Source organism: Mustela nivalis, assembly GCF_964662115.1.
Source record: "Mustela nivalis genome assembly, chromosome: 20".
NCBI lineage: Eukaryota > Metazoa > Chordata > Mammalia > Carnivora > Mustelidae > Mustela > Mustela nivalis.
In genome coordinates, this window is record NC_139039.1 from 19,194,157 (window position 1) to 19,217,676 (window position 23,520).

At 36.5% G+C, this 23,520-nt stretch overlaps 1 protein-coding gene across 1 annotated transcript in view; it reads right to left on the reverse strand.

Moving 5' to 3' along the window:
- VPS37A (VPS37A subunit of ESCRT-I) overlaps positions 1-23,520 on the reverse strand; it is a 50,435-nt gene that overhangs the window by 26,070 nt on the left and 845 nt on the right. Inside the window, exons 2-4 of the mRNA XM_082715606.1 lie at positions 3,262-3,336; positions 1,076-1,190; positions 317-417 (exon numbers count right to left, since the gene is read on the reverse strand). Of these exons, the coding sequence (XP_082571732.1) occupies positions 317-417; positions 1,076-1,190; positions 3,262-3,336 (291 nt within the window). The remainder of the gene's footprint in view (positions 1-316; positions 418-1,075; positions 1,191-3,261; positions 3,337-23,520) is intronic.

Consider the following 23,520-nt stretch of genomic DNA (forward strand, 5'->3'; position numbering starts at 1 on the left):
GAAAGATAAAGATAACTAAAATCCTCATCAATCATAACAGGAAGTTGATGTATATAATACCTAAAATTAAAGAATCAAGACATGTATGAATATATTATGTTTAAATTATTCAAAAAGATGGAGGTAAATATTGGGAAAGCTGCTAAAAGAAGAAAACACAGTTGCCTCTGAAAAGTATGAATATATCTGCGTGAAGGTGGAAATGAAGAGAAGTGCCTTTTAATATCATTTGAAAAATTAAACTGTATTATGATTACTTTGATAAAAGTAAATTAAAAAATCTATACAAACTTTTTTTTGATATAAATATACTTACTATGGAAATGCTGTTGAAGAAGGAGCTAAAACTGGAGGATTCTTCCAAAACTCATCCAATAGACTCTGAATAATTTTTCCAAGATCTGAGTGCATTGTAAACTAAAATTAACAGCAATACAGAATGATGAAAATCACTTCCAGAGTCAGTCTTATTAGGATAAATGTCATTCTAAAACTTACTCTTAAATCTACTTCTGCACATCAAGAATTGAATGAAAAACAAAGGATATTGTGTCAAATGACCAGATTAGCTATCCATAACTTATAATATTTTCCTATAGACTCAATACCATAAATCAGTTGAAAATCTATTTAACCAACAACAGAGCTAAAATATTTCCACACTTTTAAAAAATAATTTGAAGGTTTAAAGGTCAATACTGAGAGTACATTTAAGTTATAGTCCTTCACATTAATCGGTCATTTATGTATCCTAAGAACTTTAAGGCATATTTGAATTTTATCCCCTCTTAACAACTACAGAAAAAGCTACTGTGAACCAAAGTTCTAACATTAACAGGTCCTCATCACAGAAAAACAAATTACCTTCAAATCAGTATTATCTTTAGATACAGTGACCTTTTTTTTTTTTGAAAATTACTTATTCCAAATGAGATTTTAAATGCATTTTAGATTTCTAAAATATGTAGTAGTAAAGTAATATACCTGTTATACTACTCTTAAATAAATTATACTATATACTTGTACTATACTATATACTATATACTATATACTATAAATTATACTATATACTTACATTGTTTACTAATGGAGAGGTAACATATACCCCTTGTTTATCCATTAAGTGATGCCGTATGGGTGGATAAACACTGATCACTGGTTTTTCCTGAGGAAATTGTGGAGGGAGCAATCTGTTAAATGTAGAACAGATGAAAAAAAGACAAGTGTTATGTTACAATAATCATAATTCTAAAACAGAGTTAAAAGCAAATTAAATTTTCATGCTTTCATCTGGATTAATTATTCACAATAGTAAGTGCTCTATTATGGTTGTTGATTGAAAATATACAAGAAGATATACTTTAGCAACAAGATTATAAAGCAATTCAATACAGTAAAATCTTAATGTAAAATATGTATACCCTGAGTTATAAGACATTCTTCACACCATGTCAATTAATTGCTTCCGAACACAATATACCAAGCCATGCAATATCTCAGATAAAATCAGATCAAGTATCTGTATCAGGTGAACCATAGTAACCAGTCTGTCTATTGAACCACAGTTTCTGGCCATATAATTTTTTTGCGGTTTTCCTACTTATGAAATACTGCCAAGAATTATTATACCATCTACTGAATTTTTAAAGAGTAAGTAGATAAAAGCAAAAGCACTGCAATTAAAACACTGTAGGTGTCATTATGCCTTGGTTCTGTAAGGCTCTCCTGTAATTGTCCCCACTAACACAACTCTCCCATCTGTTAATCTCATGGTTTCAAGTAAAGAACAGTAAATTCTCAATACCAAAAAAGAAAGAAAAAGAAAATATTAACATTTATGAACTGCCACAAATTTAAAATTCAGTACTGATGTCTTAAATGGATTTTACTGGCTATGGAAGTCTGATTTCTAAATCTCTCTAAACTCAGAAGAATATGCCCCTTTAAGACTGTCTCTTTGTTTTCCGTTAGCTCAGAAAACAATTTATCCAGCAGCATTGTCATGAAGAAAACTGGGTCCTTTTTCACTTTTCCTAATTAGCCCTACTAGGACATTTGATGGAGATAAAACTACTTCATTCAAATAGTTAAAGATGTTAAACTAGTTTCGTAAATAAAATATAATGAATGGCCTTTGGAGCCCAAACAATCTGGGTCTGTATCCTGATTATGCTATTCACTACCTATGTGTCTGTAATTTGCCCAATGTGCAGCGCTGCTGTGAGGATTGAAAAAGCTCCTTCATCAAGATAACACAGCATAATGCTTGGCACTATTAAACATTCATACGTTCACTCACTTATTCAGCTAGGATTTATAAGGCCTTCTCCATGTGGGTACTGCGCTAGACAATGGAAATATGAAGATGAATAAGCCATGGTTCTTGTCTTCAGTTAGGTGCTTCTTACCTCATTCAAACACCTACTCTAGCACCCAGCCACCTAATGCAATTTGAGGTAATAACTTAATATTTTCATGCTAAAGACTAATAGTTACACTTATAGTTATATGGGTACTTCAGCAATCATTCGATCCAATCCTGTCTTTTAAATAACCTCACAACTATAATTTTTATCTTAATTTTTTTCTTTAATTAGTAGATCAAATTCAGCCTTGAACTTTCTGGTTGATATAGTTTATCTCTTGCTGAAGACTAGAATATTTTCACTTGTTTCTGATGCAGAGGTGAATATACCTCTAATAGTTTTCCATACATGATCCCTTTGATTGTTTGTCATCATTTTCAGCCTTTCTCTTTTAGGCTACTTCCGGCGAAGACTTTAGTGCAAATCAATAAAAACAATGACAGTACTAAACACTATTATTACATCTTCTTACTGCATTTCTTCTTATATAGTTTCTTTCTTATAACCATACACTTTATAATGATGTCTTTAAAAATTTTTGTTTCACAGGGCAGCTGGGTGGCTCAGTGGGTTAAGCCTCTGGCTTCAGCAGGGTCAGGGTCCTGGCATTGAGCCCTGTATCAGGCTCTCTGCTCAGCGGGTAGCCTGCTTCCTCCTCTTTCTCTGCCTACTTGTGATCTCTGTCTGTCAAATAAATAAAATCTCTAAAAATTTTTTTTTAATTTTTTTTTTTGTTTCACAAAACTGTGTGACTTTGGTAAGTTATAGATACTAGAAAAGAAATATTTTAATAAGTTCACATTAAACAATTTACTTCTAATAACTAAGAAACAAAATAATGAAAGGATTTTTAAAAGTACTAGTACATAAAAAATATAGGATAAATTCTACTCACATATTAATATTAATGGTCAGGTTGTTCACGGTGAACGGCAACCTGTATTCCACATCTTTCTGTATTTCAGCTATACTGTAGGAAAAAATTTGAGAGAAAAATTCACTTGAAGTTATAAAACCATAAATGTTAAAGAATGTTAAATGTTTTTAGAGCCTACTAAAATGATTAATTTTAATCACCTAATCTAGATAGCCAATATAACTCATATGTTGAAGGAAAAATGACACAGAAAGATTTATCAAATAAGGCAATAATATTCTGAGATATCCAAGTGTGTGTGTGTTGGGGGAGGTGGAAGAGGGTGATAGATTCTCAGGTAAAGTGGCAAAGAAAAAACTCTCATATTAATGCTAGATTGATTAACTATCACTTTATCTAATTCAACATTAGTAGAAACAATTGTTATCCCTCTGGCTAATTTAAGTCACCAAGACACCTGGGCTCTGATTATAACACTGCCACTTCCCAATTATATAGACAGATAGGGAAGTCTGGGTCTGGGTCTTAATACTTTAAACTGTCTTGTGTCTTATGGCTGTCTTATGACAGAGACTGCTGGCTGCTTTCCAGAAGCAAATAACCTCCCCTTCTTCCTAAGTGAGAAAAGTCTGATTTTACTCTGAGTAGCAATGTTCTAGCCTTTTTTTGCAGCTCGCTGTTGCTATAGACTTAAGATCCAGCCAATAAGATAGATACAGGGAGGCTGTGGGATAGAATTACTTGGAAAGCATCTAGAAGGGGGGAAAAAAAACCTAGTATGAGTCCATTTGCCTCTTCTGACTCTACCTGATAGGGGCACTTCTAACAGCCATCCTGGACCATGAATGACCCTTAGATTGTTAGCCACACACTAGGGAGAGCTAAGCAGAAGGAAAGAAGTAGCTTGGGTCTTTAATAACTAAAGAATTGTCAAAATGAATTTCTTTTTTGTGTGAGAAAAAAAGTCCTATCTTATTTAACTCAGTGTTTTGGAAGTCTTGGCTAGTAGACACTAAATAGAATTGCCAACTCAGATTTCCTTGTATTTTAACATTCTAGATTTAGAATTTAATTTATTTTATTGCTAATTGCAGGGATACATTATTACAATTATAATCTAGCAACCAAATCTTCTGGGGACTTACTTCAAATTCTAATGTTAAGTAGTATTCCTGAGTTAAGGCTGAGAAGAACCTTAATATTCAAAAAGACATGAAACTTTTTCAAGCATGAATACCACTGGAAGATCTAGAGTTACATGATAATTAACTTTTCATTCTTTTAGTTGCTTCCACTAATGCCTCTATACTGACGTCCCATGGAATGGGGTTAGGATTGAGATGAAGAAACAGCTGAGAACTAACTGAAAAAGATATTCAATATTAGGACTTCCACTGTTTTATAGAGGTTTCTCTTTGGGGTTCAGTTATGGACTAGAATACTGACAGCCTCCTCAGTCGTAGAACACCTTATAATCAATTAAGTGCTTAAGTTTTCTATTCCTTTATATTATATTAGGACTCTAAGGTATAAATGCTTCAAGGGAAACTGGCATCCATCGACTCTAAGCTAAACAGAACATCTTCATTGACTTCCTAAGTCAACCTCCCCCAACTTCAAATTCTCCCTCTAAACCCCTTACTTACGTGATCATATGCAAGTTACTTAACCTAAGTCTTATATCTCAAATGGAAAATAGGGATGTTAAAAATATCTATCTACCTAAAACAGTTGTTAGAGTAAATGAGAGAATGCTCCTAAAGTCCACCCCAAAATACCATAATAATTGATAACATTATCAAATGTTAGCTATTATCACGTTAGCTATTATCACGTTAGCTATTATCAAATATGCATTTTGAACATGCATCTAGGTTGGAGCTGTCTAAATGTGTAGTATCCAAGTTTTAATTCCATTTTTTAGTGTATTTTTATAGCAAACAAATTTAAGTGAATTTGATTAATTTTTACTTAAATTATTGGTGAGGAGTGTTTTCATTGTCTCTACAATTAGAATGTTGACATTAAGTTTTGACAAGCTTCCTTCACAAATGAGGTATAATAAATAATTGAAAGCAATACTTGTAATATTAGTGAAGTGAACTATCATTAACAAATTCCAGTATAGGGTTAGTGATGACAATTGTGGGAGTTCAGTCCATGCTACTGACAAACATGGCACTTCAGCATCTTGAATATTTTCAGTGGAAGGAGTCTGAGAAAAGAGAAGCAGGAAGGCTACTCTAACCTCCTCCCTGCCTCATACTTCTTCCCTGAAATAGAACATAAAAATCCTCATGTGAAATATGCCATCCTCATACCAAGAGGAAAGTAGCGTCCTTATCTCAAACACAAAGAGACACCAAAAAGAATACTAACAACCTTGCTTACCTGCCCCATACACCCTTGATTATTACAATTACCTCATATTCCTTAATCCATCATATTCTTCCATGCCTGCACACTTTTCATCAAACCTAGCATAAAAAACTCAGGTCTATTTCTTTGGATCTTTGCTTCATTATTAAGTCATTCATCTCACATAAAACTTACATTAAATAAAGCTTATATGCTTTTCTCCTATTAATCTGTCAGTTCGCTTAATTAAAACAAGAACCATTCCCTGAATACTCACAATGTGATTTCAGATTTTTTACTATTTTAAATAACTTTTTAAAAAACTTATTCTAAGTGCACCTGGGTAGCTCCATCAGTTAAGCATCTGACTCTTAATTTTGGCTCAGGTCAAGCCCCAGATCAGGCTCAGCACTGCGAGAGGAGATTCTCTCTCTCCCTCTCCTTCTGCCTGCCACCCTCCCCCTCCCACGCACTCCACCATTCACAGGCTCCCTAATAAATTCTGGGGGAAGAAAAACAACAAAAAAACTTATCTAAAAATGATTCACTCCCATGGGGCAGGAGGAGAACAAGCAAAGAAGATATAAAAATCACATAGGAAGCCATATACCCAAGATAACCTCTAACACAACGGTATATAACCTAATCTTTCTATATTCACAGCCTTATATAAAACAAAATACAACTGAACTGTCTACACAATCTATAACTTGCTCTTTTCTGAATCAATAAATTGTTTTTACATTGTCTTTTTTAAATGGCTATAAACAATATTTTACTACATTGTTTAACCTATTCTCTACAATTATTGAGACTGTTTCCAATTTCTACTATTGTAAATAATGCTTTAACATTCTTTGAGCCTTATCTTTGAGCTGACAGAAGTGTTTTGGATGTAAATACACACATAAATTTTAAAGTAATACTGTAATCACACTATAAGAGCAAATCTGAATGACCTTCCGTTAATACTTTTATGTTCTAGGTTCTCTAAGAGAAGTGAATTACTAGGATATTGCTTCATTGACTCTGAATAGGTCTGGGATTAAAAAAAGCTGAAACAACGGATAACTGTTAGTCAAATGTGTGATTAATTGGCATCATTTCTTTGATAGTCCTTGAAACTATAAACAAATAGACCCCGAGATGCCACAGAAGCACTAGTTATGGTTAAGAGATTCCTTTTGTAGTACAATCACTTATCTTCAACTACACACTTTGTGTCAACTTAAATTTCATAAGAAAGACTTGGTTCAACTAAACAGCTACCAAATATCCGCCATCTTGCAAGGAAACATAAACACAGAAATATGTGTGGTCTCTGAAGGGGCACATAGTAAGAAGAAACAACCAAATGACTAAAAAGGGTCTATTCAAGATACTGATAGTGTGCATTTCTCAGTGTTGGGTAAATCAAGGAATGCTTATAGGTGCACCTTACAAATAAAGGACTCAGATGCTTCAGTAAAGATGGTAGATTGAGATTAAGCAATTTCCCTTTCCCTCCTAAATCTCTAGGAAACATCACAAAAGACGAAACAACCAAATATGTAACAGTGCTGGAAAGCAAAGAGTAAAGCAGACAAATTCTGAGGAATTCCTATATGATAAAAAAGATGGGATTAGATTTAAGGAAAAGGGTGATATTAAGGGAAAAAAAAGGAAAGAAAGAAAAAAGCAAACACAGGAACTGATGACAAGCTAAAAGTAAGACCAACACAAAGTAGGCACAGTATGAAGGTCTTCCAAGCCTTTAAAGAAAGTCAATGCACACCAAGAGTATGGAAGGCTGGGGGGAAGCATTTCTATGGGTAACGAATGGGAAGATGTGTGCAACAGGTAGGATACAGCACTCTCCTCTTTTCCCTCCTTGTTCCAACCAGTAGGTGGCACTAATATCTGTAACCAAAGTAGCCTCAAAAAGTGGCAGGGCTTTAGGAAGCTACTGAGTTGCACAGAGCCTCTATCCAGAAGACAACTATCAGCTTGTCTCATATTGGAGCAAATCATTCTTTTTCCTTCATCACCAGAGGCAAACTATAATAAACAGAGATAAATATCCACCAACATGTCAACAAGGAATCTCAAACACAGAAATAAACACATCAAAGAAGTGTAAACAAAGCAAACCGAAGCAAGGCAGCCACTAAACTCAAGAAGCCCAAAATACAAAAGTGAATTGAGCAAACAGAAGACTCCAAATTTGTGTAATATCCTCAGAGAAACAAAAGAACACTTGCATTCACACACAGACAATGCAACTGATATGAAAATGAAAAAATGACACTGGAAATTTAAAATAAATAGCTCAAATAAATGGTTTGGTGATGTTTGGAAAATGTTTCATACTACATATTCTTTTCTTTAAGAAGACTGATGCATTTTAGCTTATTAAAGACTTTGGGAAATTCTAAAGCACATGATTTTTTGTTTTTTTTTTTTCAATCTGTTTGACATGGACCACGTATTTCACAGTATTCTTTGAACAGTGTTGTGTGGAACACAGGACAATGAAACAGATATGCAAAGAGCTATAGGAACATAAATGAAAGCACCTAACTGCAACACGCTGGTGTAGGGGTGGTGGCGTCTTCCAGGAAATAAAATAATATCTGAACTACATTTAAAATTCAAGTAAGAATTAACATGCAGGAAAGAGAATCAGCAAAATGAAGCAGACATTCTAGATAAAAGAAACACCATAGGAAAAATTTCATATATGAAATAACGTTGCATCTCTAAAGTCTCCATATCCTGTGCCATTAAAAACTTCACATCCTCACAGTCCCTTTAAAAAGAAAAACAGAGGGCCAAAATGGAGACACTTGGGCCAAGTCACCACAAAGGAGCTTAATACTTAACTGCAACCTCCTTAGAACTGTAGTCTTTATTTTTTTTAAGATTTTTATTTATTTATTTGACAGAGATAACAAGTAGGCAGAGAGGCAGGCAGAGAGAGGGGGGAAAAAAGGCTTCCCGTTGAGCAGAGAGCCCGATGTGAGGCTCGATCCCAGGACTCTGGAATCATGACCTGAGCCAAAGGCAGAGGCTTAACCCACTGAACCACCCAGGCGCCCCCTTAGAACTGTAGTCTTAACCAGTCAGTTAGTTCAGGAATTTTCTGAATAGCATTAAAAGAGGTGATCTGTCACATGGGCCTTCTCCATCCTCTGCCCCCAGATTGTTATCTAATTAGACCCCCTGACCTTTACCCCTAGGGAAAGGTGCCCTTGGCTGGTAGAATCCTTTTTTTTATTTTGCTAGTAACTTCCGTGCTCCACCATTCGTCCTAATAAAAATCCTACATTCTGTACGACTACTGGGAGCTCCCACTACTAGCTAGATGGGATGCTGCCCAATTCATGAATCATTTAATGAAGCCAACTACCTCTTCAAAATTTACTTGGGCTTTGATTTTTAACAGATTTGGTGGCAGCAAAAGGATCTGAAGTGAACTTCTAAAGACCTTTGGGGATAAAGGGAAACAGAGGCCTGGCACTCTGTGAACCCTTCTGAGTTCACTATCTTGCCATTCATTTCCAAGGACCCTCGGTGAGCAGCTCTGGGTTTTGAGCTCCACTTTCTTTGCATTTGAGTTTGGGTCTAACTGGTTTTCCAGTCCAGGGTTAAGGAATCAGTCTACACGGTCCAGGGTTAAGGAATCAGCAGCCTAGACGAGGCTCTAACAGAGCTGCAGTCCTTAGCCCTTGGTGCAGTATACAGTTCCACACTGGAATCCCTTCTCCAGTTACAGTCTGCAGTTCCCGTTGACTGGCATTTGATGGTTTAGTTCTTTCCCCAGTTCCAGTCTAGAGCCTCCATGTACTAAAGTCTGCTGCTCAGCCTACATTGGGAACTGCTGGTGGCCACTGGCTGGAGTTGGACTGGGTCTGACTTAAGAACCAGACTGGGTGTGGGAATAGACTGGGTCTGATGTGAGCCGGACTGGGTCCAGTATGAGACTTGTGGTATTGTTTCCTGTTTGTTTGTTTTTATTTTATTTATTTATTGACAGAGATCACAAGTAGGCAGAGAGGCAAGTAGGCATAGAGAGAGAAGGGGAAGCAGGCTCCCTGCTGAGCAGAGAGCTCAATGTGGGGCCGATCCTAGGACCCAGAGATCATGACCTGAGCTGAAGGCATAGGCTTAACCAACTGAGTCACCCAGGTGCCCTGACTTGTGGTATTGTAAAGACTAATTGATAATGGGAGTCTCAGAAGCCAGAAATAAGGCTGCAAACACTGGTAGATATGGGTTAAGCATTTAAATTCAAAGGCTATTAGAGCACTCGCCATCTCTGCAAAACCTCTGGGATAAAATAAGCTAGTCACATTAATGGGTTAGATTGACACTAGGTCACCTATCAGCCTCAAGACAATTTCTGTGCAGTGAGGTACACTGCAAAACACCTCACAATTCCCAACATCATTTCATGTCCCCCTTGGGTATTAGCTTGATTCTGAGAAACCCAGAGGCCTAGCTAAAAAAAAAAAAAAAAAAAAAAAAAAAAAAAAAAAAAGTGGGGGAGGGCAGATTCTCCATATCCAGAGTTGAACAGGCCAACTTCTGGCATACCTGCTTACTTTATGTCTAAAAACTGTAGTCCCAGAAGTCATGAATTTTTAATTAAACCACAAGATCTTACTAAAATCAACCTAGGATTACAATGGCTATTATGATCAATGCTCCAATTAGAGAAATGATCTAAGAAGTACACTTGAAAGCAAGGGTTCTTAAACAGAATGGGATACCTATTTTATTTGGTATGCAGGAGCCACCAAAAGGTTTCAAAATTCCAGAGTTTCATTGATTCACTGCAAAAGGACAATGAAAAAGAAAGGTACCTAGAAGAGAAGACTCAGACTAACATATAAGACTGCATGAATTCTGGGGCGCCTGGGTGGCTCAGTGGGTTAGGCCGCTGCCTTCGGCTCAGGTCATGATCTCAGGGTCATGGGATCGAGTCCCGCATCGGGCTCTCTGCTCAGCAGGGAGCCTGCTTCCCTTCCTCTCTCTCTGCCTGCCTCTCCGTCTACTTGTGATTTCTCTCTGTCAAACAAATGAATAAAATCTTTAAAAAAAAAAAAAAAAGACTGCATTAATTCCTTCTGCTCTCTTCTTTTATTTGAGTACTCTTTCTAGTAATCCTCTATCTGAATCGTCTTTTGATTCTGAAGAAATTATTAGTTACCACTGAGATAAAGACCACCACAGGCTACAGGCAATCCCCTATAGGTATTTTTCAATCCTCAGTTAAAGGCCAAACTAACAGCTATAGTTAAATGATTTTTTAAACCCACAGAGGATTCTCAAAAGGTCTTGTAAATAAATTACCTCCTGAGCCCAATACAGAGGGGAAAAAAAAAATAAGATATTCCCTTCCTTTCTAAACCAGAACTATTGATTATTAATTCTCTGTCTCCCCAGTACAGCTACTCCCTTCTTTTAATTGTCTTGTTTTATGTCCTAAGAATTTGGCATGGCTTTCAGGTTGTGTTTGGCTAAATTTGTTGAGTGACTCTAGATCTGGTAAAGATCTTATCTTTTGCAGCCTCTCCGAGGATGCTGCTAGGGTCTCTGAGATTGTTTAAAACCTCCAGAAATATTTACTGGATATCCTAGCTAAATCCTGACGAGATACTTGAGAGGATTTATTAATTCTGTAATCAGAAATGTGGCTAAATTCAGGGTGCCTGGGTGGCTCAGTTGTTAAGTATCTGCCTTCAGCTCAGGTCATGTTCCCAGGGTCCTGGGGTCAAGCCCCACACTGGGGCCCCTGCTAAGCGGGGAGTCTGCTTCTCCCTCTCCCTCTTTCCTCCTTGCCCCTCACTGCTGCTCACTCTTTTCTCTCTCAAATAAATGAAATCCTAAAAAGAAAAAAAGAAGGAAAGGGAGGAAGGAAGGAAAGAAAGAAGAAAGGAATATGGCCAAACTAGAAGCTGATATTCAGAGCCTGAAATTAATTTTTTTTTCTTTTTTTGAGACTTCTCCCCTAAGCTAAATGTACCCAGATGGGTGAAAACACATAGGTGGATAGGTGTGAGTGTCCTTTGACACCATTTAGGTGGCAACTTAATTCTTTGAGGAATTAAAAACAGCTACATCTGTTTTGTAAATATGTTATCACCTTAGATATGTCAGAATGGAGAAAATCAAAAAGACAAGAAATAACGAGTACTGGTGAGGATATGGAGAAAAAGGAACCCTCATGCACTATGAGTGGGAATGTAAACTAGTACAATCACTGTGGAAAACAGTGTGGAAGTTCCTCAAAAAAGTAAAAATAGGAATCCTATTTGATCCAGTAATTCCAAGACTAGGTATTTATCCAAAGAAAACAAAAAAATAATTTGAAAAGATACATGCACCTCATTTACAGTAGCCAAGCTATGGAAGCAACCTAAGTGTCCATCGATAGATGGATGGATAAGATATGGTACCATATGCAATGGAATATTACTCACCCATAAAAAAGATTAGCTCTTGCCATTTGAGACAACATGGATGGACCAAGAAGGTACTATGATAAATGAAGTAAATCAAATTGAAAAAAATAAATGCCATATGATTTCACTCAAATGTAAATCTAAAAAAACAAATGAATAAAGATACAAAAAACAGAACCAGCTGCCAGATGGAAGGAGGGTAGGGGTATGCATAAAATACATGAAGGGGAGTGGGAGATTCAGGCTTCCGGTTACCGAATGACTAAGTCATGGGAATAAAAGGCACAACATAGGAAATACTGTCAATGATACTGTAATAAGTGTTATATGGCAGGAAATGGTTAGCTTCACTTATAATGAGCATAAGGTACAGAGAAGCTGAATCATAACGTTGTAGACTTGAAACTAATATAACAGTGTGTGTCAACTACACTAAAAAAATTTTTTTAAGTATGAGTTCAGACTTTCATATTACATTAAAACTTAGCCCTAAAATTAAAAAAACAATATGGAAAAACTTAGATGTAGTTTCTTTTATAACTAGTGAGTTTTGTGTTTTCATACCTAATTCGTGGCAGCAATTTAAAGCTATAAGCTATGGGATCTCTCTCAGCATCCGTATGTTTACGTGAGCCTCTTTCTATATATAGTAAATGTATGGTATGTTCTACCACCAGATGGTATTCTTAAAATTAATTTGTAAATTTAGTTGGCTTAAAGATCTATTAAATTGGCTTAAGGAAAATTTACTGCTTATACAAATTAAATTCTCAGAAATATAACAAAAACACCCACATGTTTTTCAAGTACTGGGATAATCTTCTAGTAAATTAAAGCTAGTTTAAATTCATTGGTTTAATTAAAACAGGTTTGTCTCTAGAGTTACCAATATTGAATATAATGGAGATAAATTTCACTCTACCTGATTTAATTACATCTGTTATAATTTGTCAGCAAAAATACCTTAGAATCATGGCTGATTTTGTCTAATGTTTCATAAAGTTTTGTAAGTAATCTAAACATGATTGTTTGGGAAAATGATTTAGATGTAAGTGGGATACAGAAATTTACAGATAAGCTTTTTAGCAATTGTACTTTATGGTATATGGGTGCTTAAAAAAAGTTTCCAAATCTCTTTTGCTTGAAAATTTTGGAGTCTTGCTAAATTAAATTAAATGATGGAAATGTGGGCGCCTGCGTATCTCAGTGCCTTCAGCTCAGGCCATGATCCCACAGCCTCACATCATGCTCTTGGCGTGGCGGGGAGCCTGCTTCTTCCTCTGACCCCCCCCCCAACCTTGTGCTCTCTCATACTCTCTCAAATAATTACAGTAATATGAAAAATAAAATATTTAAATGATGGAAATATATTGAATATTCAGATTATTTCCAAGTAAGGTAAAATACTGTTATTGAACATAGGCTTATTTACTTTTGGTTTATTACAAAGAAACTAAAAGATATTTAGGTTTGTTAATTCCACACTGGAAAACTGAAAAAAGCATGTATTTCTCGAAATTATGAAGTGTTTTCATAATTTGCCAATCTAAAAAATGCTGGTAAGCATTTTTCATTCATCATTTCATCATCTCATTTGTTACTTCTTAGTTTTCACTAGAAATGAAGATTTCTAAGGGCTAAGGATTCTAATGAATGTTATTACAACTCCTACAAACAAAGGAAACATCTTTGTATATGAAGAAAGTAAAATGTGTGTTTTTGGTATGAGAAGGAATAAGGAATGGAGATGCATTTTCTCATTGAAGGAAAAAATGGTAACTGTGTCCTAAAGTGAGGCTGTCGTTGTTTAAAGAAAAAGAGGAGGGCAAAATCTGAACATGAAAAACAAAAATGAACTTTTAAAGTTTGTGAAAAAGGTATCTTTGGAAAGGTCAGGACTAAGATTAAAATAAGTTTTAATACCAAAAACAAGTTGGTACAAAAGTAGAATTTTATTTTCTCTGTTAAAATGTCAAAGGCTCTTTTGGGGACTTTGGATCTGCTTTTGATAATAGGTTGTTAAAGTACCTTTACCTTTTAAATACTAAATTTCATAATGATCTGTGATCTATATTTAAGCAAACTTTAAAAACTTTATTTATTTATTTATTTTGGGGGGGTTATTTTTGACAAAGTTCCCAAAACCAAATTCTAAATGAAGTCTTTTTGATCGGTAAGAAATTTTGGAGTGCTTCCAAAAGTGTCCCTGGAACATTCCAAAAAAACCCTGTTAAACTAATTAGACTTTTCTGATGTATTAAATCACATGGGAAGCATCATCAAGTAAGAAGTAATACTATGTCTTCTTCATATTGTATTTGTAAGATTGTGGCATATGTGCACAAAGTTCATTTCACTTCTACAAAAACTGGCCCCTCGTTGTCAGATTTCTGCCATCCTAATGTCCTTGTAACGGAAGTCTGCTCTTGAATCAGAGACATTAAGATGGGTCAGCAATGGCTGTAAGACGAATGAACAGCTGGGGCTACGGGAAACCAAAGATGGCTGATTTGTAATTTTCAGCTTCCAGACAAATCCCAGTTTTCGGTTTTTGCATTCCTTCACCTACCATAGAGCACGTAAGATGACTAAAATGATGAACTAACACTGATGGCGAGATTTCTACCTGTCAGGACCATAATCCTGGAAAAATAATTTTGTACCAAGAGGCCTCACATCTCCTCTCTCTGGACCCTTCGAACACCTGCTGCTGGGCTGCATTCAACTGCCTCTTAGTGTGGGTTATCAATACGTTCTTGTTACTGCGTTTTCCGAATGGACTGAGGCCTTCCCCTGTTGCAAAGCTAATGTCCTCCCAGTGGCAAAGAAAAAGACAATGTTTCCCGGTTAGGGTATACCTTCCACAATATCCAGTCAGTGATCAAGGCACCCACTTCTCTGGAAGAAATTTTCAAGCCTTCATGAAAAGTCTGCAAACTTCTTGGAATTATCACAATCTCTATCACCCTCAACCAGACAAGGTCAAGAAAACTAATGAGATTTTTAAAATTTCCCAACTTGAAACTACTGGGCCTCCCTGACCTTTGATACTGTGGACTAAGCAGAGTACCCCATTTGGAAAACAAACTGAACAAACCTAATCCACACAAGATAGTCACTGGCAAACCAATATCTATTGGCTGATCCTGTGTCTCATGCTAATATGACCAAAAACTACAAGTGTCTAATGTCTCATGCTCAAGCCCATCAACAACAGGGTAGAAACTCCTTTCCAGATCCCAATTCACTGGTTATACTCAAGGGCCTGGTGACTGAGTATTCTGAAAACGGTATCAGAGGAAGACAGCACTTAAGTCTTGTTGGAAGGATCCTTACAAAGTGCTCCAGACCACTGCTACAAACTCAAAGATGCTGGAGACCTCTGGATCAAATTGCCAAGGAAGTAGCTGACACTGAGGTAGACTACTTCTAAAATTACAACACAACAAATCAAGGCTTCATACTTTAACTAAACATGAAACCATGAAACCCTTCTCCTTTTTGTACCTTTACTCTGGTATTTGCCTGCAAAGATAACACCCTTGTCTGTATCTCCCTGGCCACTGCTAAGGATGTAATCTCTGGAACTTAGAGCCAACTTTTATTGCAGGCTAGGAAAAAAATCTAACCATGCTCCTAACTTTTCACAAGCAAAATAAGACATTTCAATGGCCAACTCTCCTGAGTTTACACTGCTGAGTTAGAAAGGACCTACCAGGAGGCTTTCATGATTCAGCGTTCACTCCTTTGGGCAGGTCTACCACCCTGGCTGGGGATACATATAAATGAGATTATGATCAGGAACTTCTTAATTCCTGAAATTAAGGAATCCACTGTTAAAGCAATAGCTTCCCAGTAGAAACCCTTACATTCTCTGGCCAAAGTTCCCCGCCGCACCCCCAAAGTTCTTGACAATAGGATAGTCCATGATTATCTTTTAGCTGAGTAAGGTTATCTGCTATGAACATCACCTGCTGTCTGCTTGTGGATTAATACTTTTGGGGTAGTTGAAACTCAATTATATAAAATCACCGAGCAAACCACTTGCCTTGAGTGACTCCTTCAACAAGGTCTTTCTTTGACTGGTTTGGGTCTTAGGGACAAGAGCTCCAAAGTGCACTCCAAAAACTGGGAATTACCCTGTTTACAGTTGTCATAAAAATCTCCCTGGTGCACCGTATCCTTTCAAAAGCTTTAAATATGTATTTGCAGCTGCTGACTACCAAGCAGATGATCTCCAAGACCAGAAGCTCAGAGTCAAAGTGACGAGAATAACCCACTCCTGTGACCTGTGTACACTATAGGCAGATATGGCTAAAAGTCCCCACCAAAAGAAAGAAGAGGCACAGCTTTGGGGACACAACAAAAGTCATGTTAGGTTCCCAGCTATTTTTATGGCCTATGCCCCATCAACTGGCTCTACGTGACCAAGAGCACTTCTTGCAGAAGCCACGGGAATTGCAAAGGAACATAAAACCTTAGGAGTTTGCATCATTCTCTATCAGGTCAGGAAATAGTCTAGCCATATCAGTGACAATAAATCAATGGTAAAACTCCAGCACTGGTTCAAAAGTGAAAGCTGACCTAAGATACATTCTTAAGTCATTTTGTTTTGTTTTAATTCCGACCCCCTCCCCGCCCGCCCCGGTCACCCAACCTTGAGCATTCAACAACACGCTAACTGGAGCCAGAGAATTCCTGATGCTGACCCTTGCTGGCTCTCTTAACATCAGTCAACTAGAACTTGGACTCCTTCAACTTACGATGACTTTTGCCCTAATTCTGTACGGAACCGCCCTTTGAAAAGTCCCTCCACCAATGTCTGCACTCTTAAGCTTAAAACTTCCCTAATTTTGTTGTTTGGAGAGACAATGCTTTGGGAAATATTCCCAGTATTTTCCTTACCTGTTGCAAGTAAAATTTCTCCTTTTCCACTCTTTGACATGGTTGTACTTTTGCTGACTCCCACCAAGAGGTGGACCCAGTTTTGCGTTACAATATCAAGGTGTTAAGCAATAAAGTCATGACCTATGGATGTCATAAGAAGCAACAAAAACTTGGGAGAACTTCAGAGCCATAGCTGAGAGCAGTGCTAAAGCCTTAAATTTTGACTACATCCCTTAGTTAAGCTGAAAGTCTGATCAAAAGGGGGAGAAATTATTAAAAAGAAAACCAAAGGCTCAAAAAGGAGCTTCTCATGCCAAGTCACCCTGCCTCCAGACAATTCCTGATCAGCCCTAATGAAGTAATCTGTCATATGGACCCTTCCTCTCCATCCCCAAAGGAAGATAAGTAATCCAATAAAACTTCTTGTCCTTCCCCCAAGGGAAAGTGACTTCACCTGGAACAGTTCTTTACTTTTGCTAATAACTTCCCTGTCGCACTCTCTTTACTACAATAACCTTTCTTTTGGAACAACTCCTTAGAGCTCCCCTCTACTTGCTAGATGTGATGCTGTCCAATTCATGAATCAAGTAAAGCCAACTATATCTTCAAATTTAACTCAACTGAATTTTGTTTTTTAACAGTCTGTTGACTGCTTCCATTAGTCACATAACCATCTTCTGTGAAAACCACGCATTAAGCTAAGGAGGCTGGGCTTTTCTGAGCAAGAATTAAGAAACTACTGAAAGGAGTACACGAGTCATATTTGAATTTTAGAAAAACTACTCTGATGGCCATGTGGGGAAAAAAAAAATCAAGACTGAAGGCAGAGAAAACAGTTAGAACCCATTGGTAGTAGGGCTAGACTGAGTGGAAACAGGATGACCAGGTTTTTGGCTTAGGTAACAAACAGTATAGGGCTTGGAAGGAGTTGAGGGGCATGAGCGGAAGAGTAGATGTGGCTGGATTAAACTAGCAATGAAGAAATGACTGCTTGTGTGGTTAATTCTTTTAAGCAAGTATGGACTGACACTACTAAGGGGAAAATTAACTAAAGAGAGTACTTGAGGTGTTATGATCTATACAGTTAAGATTTTCTTAAATGATAATATGATTATCTCATATACTGTGCAACTGTAATATTTAATCATGGGTTATAAATGGACTATATGATTTAATGTATCAAATTACGATCCACTTAATTATGGGACTGTTTGACATACTAATTTTAAAGTTCACTCTAAGAGCGCAATGTCCCTTTATAGTGTCACAGCTTTCTACAGCTTCAATAGGCATAACAACTTCTTGTAGATTTTTTATTGTAACAAGTTAAGGTGATTTCCTTCCACAGAGAAGTTTTAATCTTAAATACCTACAAAAGATAACATACCATTGCTGTAGCACAAAAGGGAGTAATTGCAAACCAGGCAAATGGAGACAGGATTTCTGCCAGTAAATGAGGCAGCTACTTTTCAGCTCAAAGCAAATGTTGCTATGTGGAAGAACTGTTGTCAGATCTTGCAGATCTTTGTATTTTAAAAGAAAAGTTGGAGGGGGCAGGGGTTCTACAGGAAATCTCTAAATGTGCTACTTAATTTTTTGTGAACCTAAAACTGCCCTAAATAAAGTCTTGTTCTTTTTGAAAGTTGGAAATTTGGATATTTTAGTGAAAAATCTCAAAATTATAAATGTCAGCTATGGATCCATATTTTTAAAAATATGTAATATTGAACAGGTTAAAACACACACATATCTTCTCATTACAAATCTGTTGTTACTAAGTATGTGTATGAGTCCTTTTGAGCCAACAATAAAATCTATAGACAAAAACTTATGGAATTTAGGCTTACTCAGAAACCCATGAGTTTAGAGGAGAAAGTTTTATTAACTGTGAACAAGGGGTTAAACTTAATAGCTATACGGAAGACAACGACACAGTAGCAGACTTTCCGAGGAAGTTATAAGGCTAAAGGATTGGGCAATCAGAATGAATAATGGTATTCAAGGAAAAGAAAATTCCAAAACAATTCTTAAAGACTACGTAGATTGGCACCATTATTTTTAAGAAACAAAAATAACTATTTACCAAGTACCTGCTAGTTTCTTTTGATTACAAAGCTTTCATTCACCTAAGTCATGCTGCTAAGGGGCATAATTTTTGTTTACTTCCATTTATGTTGCTCAAATTCATTTTGTCTCTTATCTCTAAGAGAGTGTTCACATTCAGGAATCTGAGGAAGCAATACAGACTTTCAGAGCTGGGCAGGGCAATAAGAGATCAAACAATTAATCCTTTACTTCAAGGGTCCTAAGGCCTAATAAGGTTATGTGAGCATCCAAGCATCTAAAAATCCTTCATAACAGGTACATTTCATGTGAGAAAGCTATCTGAAATGGACTTGCTTATTGAATGACAAGTCCGAAGTATTCCTGCCACAGGCAAATAAGCTGTAAGTGAGCTTGTGAGGGACTCACAAACAATAAGCTGAGAAGAAACATGTAGGATAAGAGGCAAAGGTTCCATGCCTATTGATTCTATGCAGTGGAAAGAAGGAATATAATTTGTCATATGCTTAATATGTGCCAGATACTCTAATAAATGTTCATAAATATCACATAAATATTAACAGTCTTTCATGATAGGAATCATAATTCCTGATTTTACAAATGGGAACTGGAGGCTCAGAGAAGTTGAGTAACTTGCCAAAAGGTCACATCGCTATCATGTGTTAAGCCAAATGGGAATCCAGGTCAGTTTGATTACAAAGCTTTCATTCACCTAAGTCATGCTGCTAAGGGGCATAATTTTTGTTTACTTCCATTTATGTTGCTCAAATTCATTTTGTCTCTTATCTCTAAGAGAGTGTTCACATTCAGGAATCTGAGGAAGCAATACAGACTTTCAGAGCTGGGCAGGGCAATAAGAGATCAAACAATTAATCCTTTACTTCAAGGGTCCTAAGGCCTAATAAGGTTATGTGAGCATCCAAGGTTACCCTACGAGTTAATGGTACATCAGTGTCTCCTCACTTCTGGTTCAGAGCCTCTTTCTTTTCTTTTTTTTTTTTTTAAAGATTTTATTTATTTATCAGAGAGAGAGAGAGGGAAAGAAAGTGAACACAGGCAGACAGAATGGCGGGCAGAGGCAGAGGGAGAAGCAGGCTCCCTGCCGAGCCAGGAGCTCGATGTGGGACTTGATCCCAGGACGCTGGGATCATGACCTGAGCCGAAGGCAGCTGCTTAACCAACTGAGCTACCCAGGTGTCCCCAGAGCCTCTTTCATTAAGACGATTCATTAAAGATTATTCATCGTAATAGAGTGAAAGAGAACAATTAGTTCTGACAAACATAACTCCCAAATTAGATTTTCTTATTAAATATAAAATAAAAATAGCACCAGAATTACCATGTAATTATTAAAATGAATGTAGAAGTCCTTTACTGAGAGAGCTGATACCCCTCAGTAAAAGGTAATAAAGATTACTATTGGTATGACTGAGTTTACATAGTTAATTACCATTCCCAGCACAGCTCCAGGTTACTGTTTTAGAGCTAAGGAAATAAAAGAAGTTAAATTAACTTAAATATTGTTAAAAAGAGGAGAAGCCAGGACAGTTAAAATGGTTAACTGTTAAGACCATCAGTTTTTAGCATTTTTTGTTTATAGTACAATGTAGGGAAATATTAACAGCTTCACTTCTGAAGAATCTCTAAATATTGGGATTAGTGATTATCACTTTGGATATTTTCAATTGCAAGTAACTGAAAACCCAGGTTCAAAGTGGCTTAAACAGTGAGGGGTTACCAAACTTAAAGAGGACAAAGTTCAGAGGCATCAAAGATTCCAAAACTGGTTAATTTGGTATCACAGCATTGTCATGGACATGCCCTCTTTCTACTCTACCACATTCAGTAGTCAGCCGATTTTTCATGATCCAAGCAGTTCAAGATGTCCCATGTAACCATATCCAAAACATAAGAATTTCCTTTCAAAACACCTCTATTACTCAGAAAATGAGTTTTGAGCAGCTCCCCGGCAGACTTCTCCTTCAACTCCCATCGAAAAAGCTTGGGTTAAGAATCCTGCTTTCACAGTAACTGGCAGTGAATGACTGGCGTAAATCACTATTTAAGCACAGCCTCCCTTAAGTATATGATCCTGCATACTGGGAACCCAGATAAAAACTAGTGTTCTTTCAAGTCAGGGAAAATGGATTTGGGTGGGAAACCAAATGTCCTTCAGAATGAACTTCTTTAGAAGAAGAATCAACAGAACTAATTCTACACCTGCCCACAAAGACAGGAATGCTAGTGGTAAACTGAATACTGTGACGACTGTTATTCAGAAGGTGGATTATATCACTGGAGCCTGGTCTACATAACTTTCAGTTTCCATTTTCACAGTAGACAAACATGTTATTATGCTTTGGTTAAAACTTTTGTCACCTATGACAGTTTCCTATTTGCCCTGCCTTACCAGTAAGAGTAACGTGAGGAAATACACAGAAAATTCAACTAGTCTTGAGGCGAGGCCTGCTAAAGATGAGGTAGGATTTCTTAAGGTAACTAGAAAAGGAGTTTACATTTACATTCATTTGAGGAAGGGAATCAAACAGACTATTTCCTACAATGGAATTTTTCGAATTACAAGGAGTTAAAAAAGAAGATAAGCGTTGGAAGGTATAAGAGAGAATGGGGTTACTGAGGAGGGCAGAAGTTGAATCCTTTCCTTCCTAGCAAAGAGCTGCTGACCTTACCTCTGAAGAAGGGACAGAATATAAAACATTAGAGGAGTGGGCCCCATGCAACAAGATGATATTCATAATTTAGGAAGTTTTTGTATTATTCATTAAAATATCATGACACTTTCTTTCAACTTTTGCAGAATGCACCTTCAAAATCACCAATCACAGTGTCTTACTGCACAACAATCTTTTTAAGTATAAGTTATGGTATTGAAATTTGGCTATCAAAGCAACATACTGTCATATACTGCATACAGAGATCATTTTTACAAACTAGCTTTAAAATGTATCGTACGAGTTGAATTGGTAGATTTAACATGAATAGCTGAATGACACTTTTTTTTTCCAGGATCATACCATTCTGTGAAAACTGAAAGTACACGACCTAATTGTCTCCAAAATAATCCAAGCATAGTTTATAAATGTCAAATATTTCAGTAAGATAAAACTACAAGTCTTTTTATAAAAGAACTTAAAAGCTTAAGCCAATTCCAGAACTTCTTAGATTAGCAATTCTTATTTTAGAATGTCACCTTATTAGGGAGGCCAAAAAAACACACAAGAAATTTCAGAGCAGTGACTTCTCTTATTTACTAATCTTAGCAGCAAAAGGCTTTAAACAATTTTAAAAGTCCAATCCAATCTCAAAGAATGAAAAATTTACCAGCAGTGAGAATATTTAACAGAATATACTACAGGCTTAAAGGCAATTAATTCCAAAGGTGTAGTTCTAAAGAGTATTTTGGTTATACTAGTACTAGTACAATAATAAAAACCATCTTCTAACCTGATATTTTCTAAAGAGACAAACTTTTGTTATGCTTGCTCAAAATGAGTCAACTTATTTTATAAGCATATCTTAATATAAGCTACTGTAAGAGTAGCTCTTAGCATATAAGCTACTGTAAGAGTAGCTCTTACAGGTTAGGACACTAGAATAAGACTGACTTGAATAAAAGAAGAAAAGAGTTAAGCCTGATTTGTAGAACTCTGTGAACTTAATTTTCCAGAAAGCAAGCCATCTTTATAACAAAGAGCATGCCAATCTTCTGTTGCATACTTCTAAAGTTCTGAACAAGCAGACTTGAGACAAAGAATCAAGAAACATCTGAAGTTCAAGAAGCAATAGCCCTTGTTTTTAGCCGTACTAACTTTGTAGTCAATTTTTCTTCTAACAACACATTTAATTTAAAACTATTCTACACTGTAACTTTTTTCCTTGGGAAATTTTCTTGGGAAAAACTATTGAAAGTAACAGATCAAATGGCCCCTAATAGTTCATTCAACAGGAATTAATTTTACTGTCTCATAATACATGTTTTTTTTTTTTTTTAAATCCATGAAACGTCTATTTAAAAAAGAGTGTTGACTGATGCTGGCATCTTTACAAAGACCGTGCTGTGACACTCTTAAGTAAATAAACTTGCCTCAGTCCATAAAAGGAGGCAGTTCTAATTTTTGTAAACCATGAGAGGTCACAAAGATTTACAATATAAAAGGCTGAAGTTTACAGTAAAAACAGCTGAAATAATTTGAACTGCAACATATTTCAGACCATGCTGAAAAGGAACAACTCACCAGAAAACAAGAGATTAACATGAATATAAGGCAAGTCCTGGATTTGGGAATAAGAATAATAAAGTGAGAGATGTAGCGATACTAGTATGCCAGACTGGGACGAGGCTGTTGGAACCTTAAAGACTTAAGAAGATTATGTCATTCCCAACCGAAAAGAATTCGCTGATTAAGACCTTTGGCTTCTCTCTCCTTTTATGTTACAACACCTTTTCTCCACCGCCCCCCCCCCCAATTTTACACTCTGTGAAACCTGGAGATTACTCTTT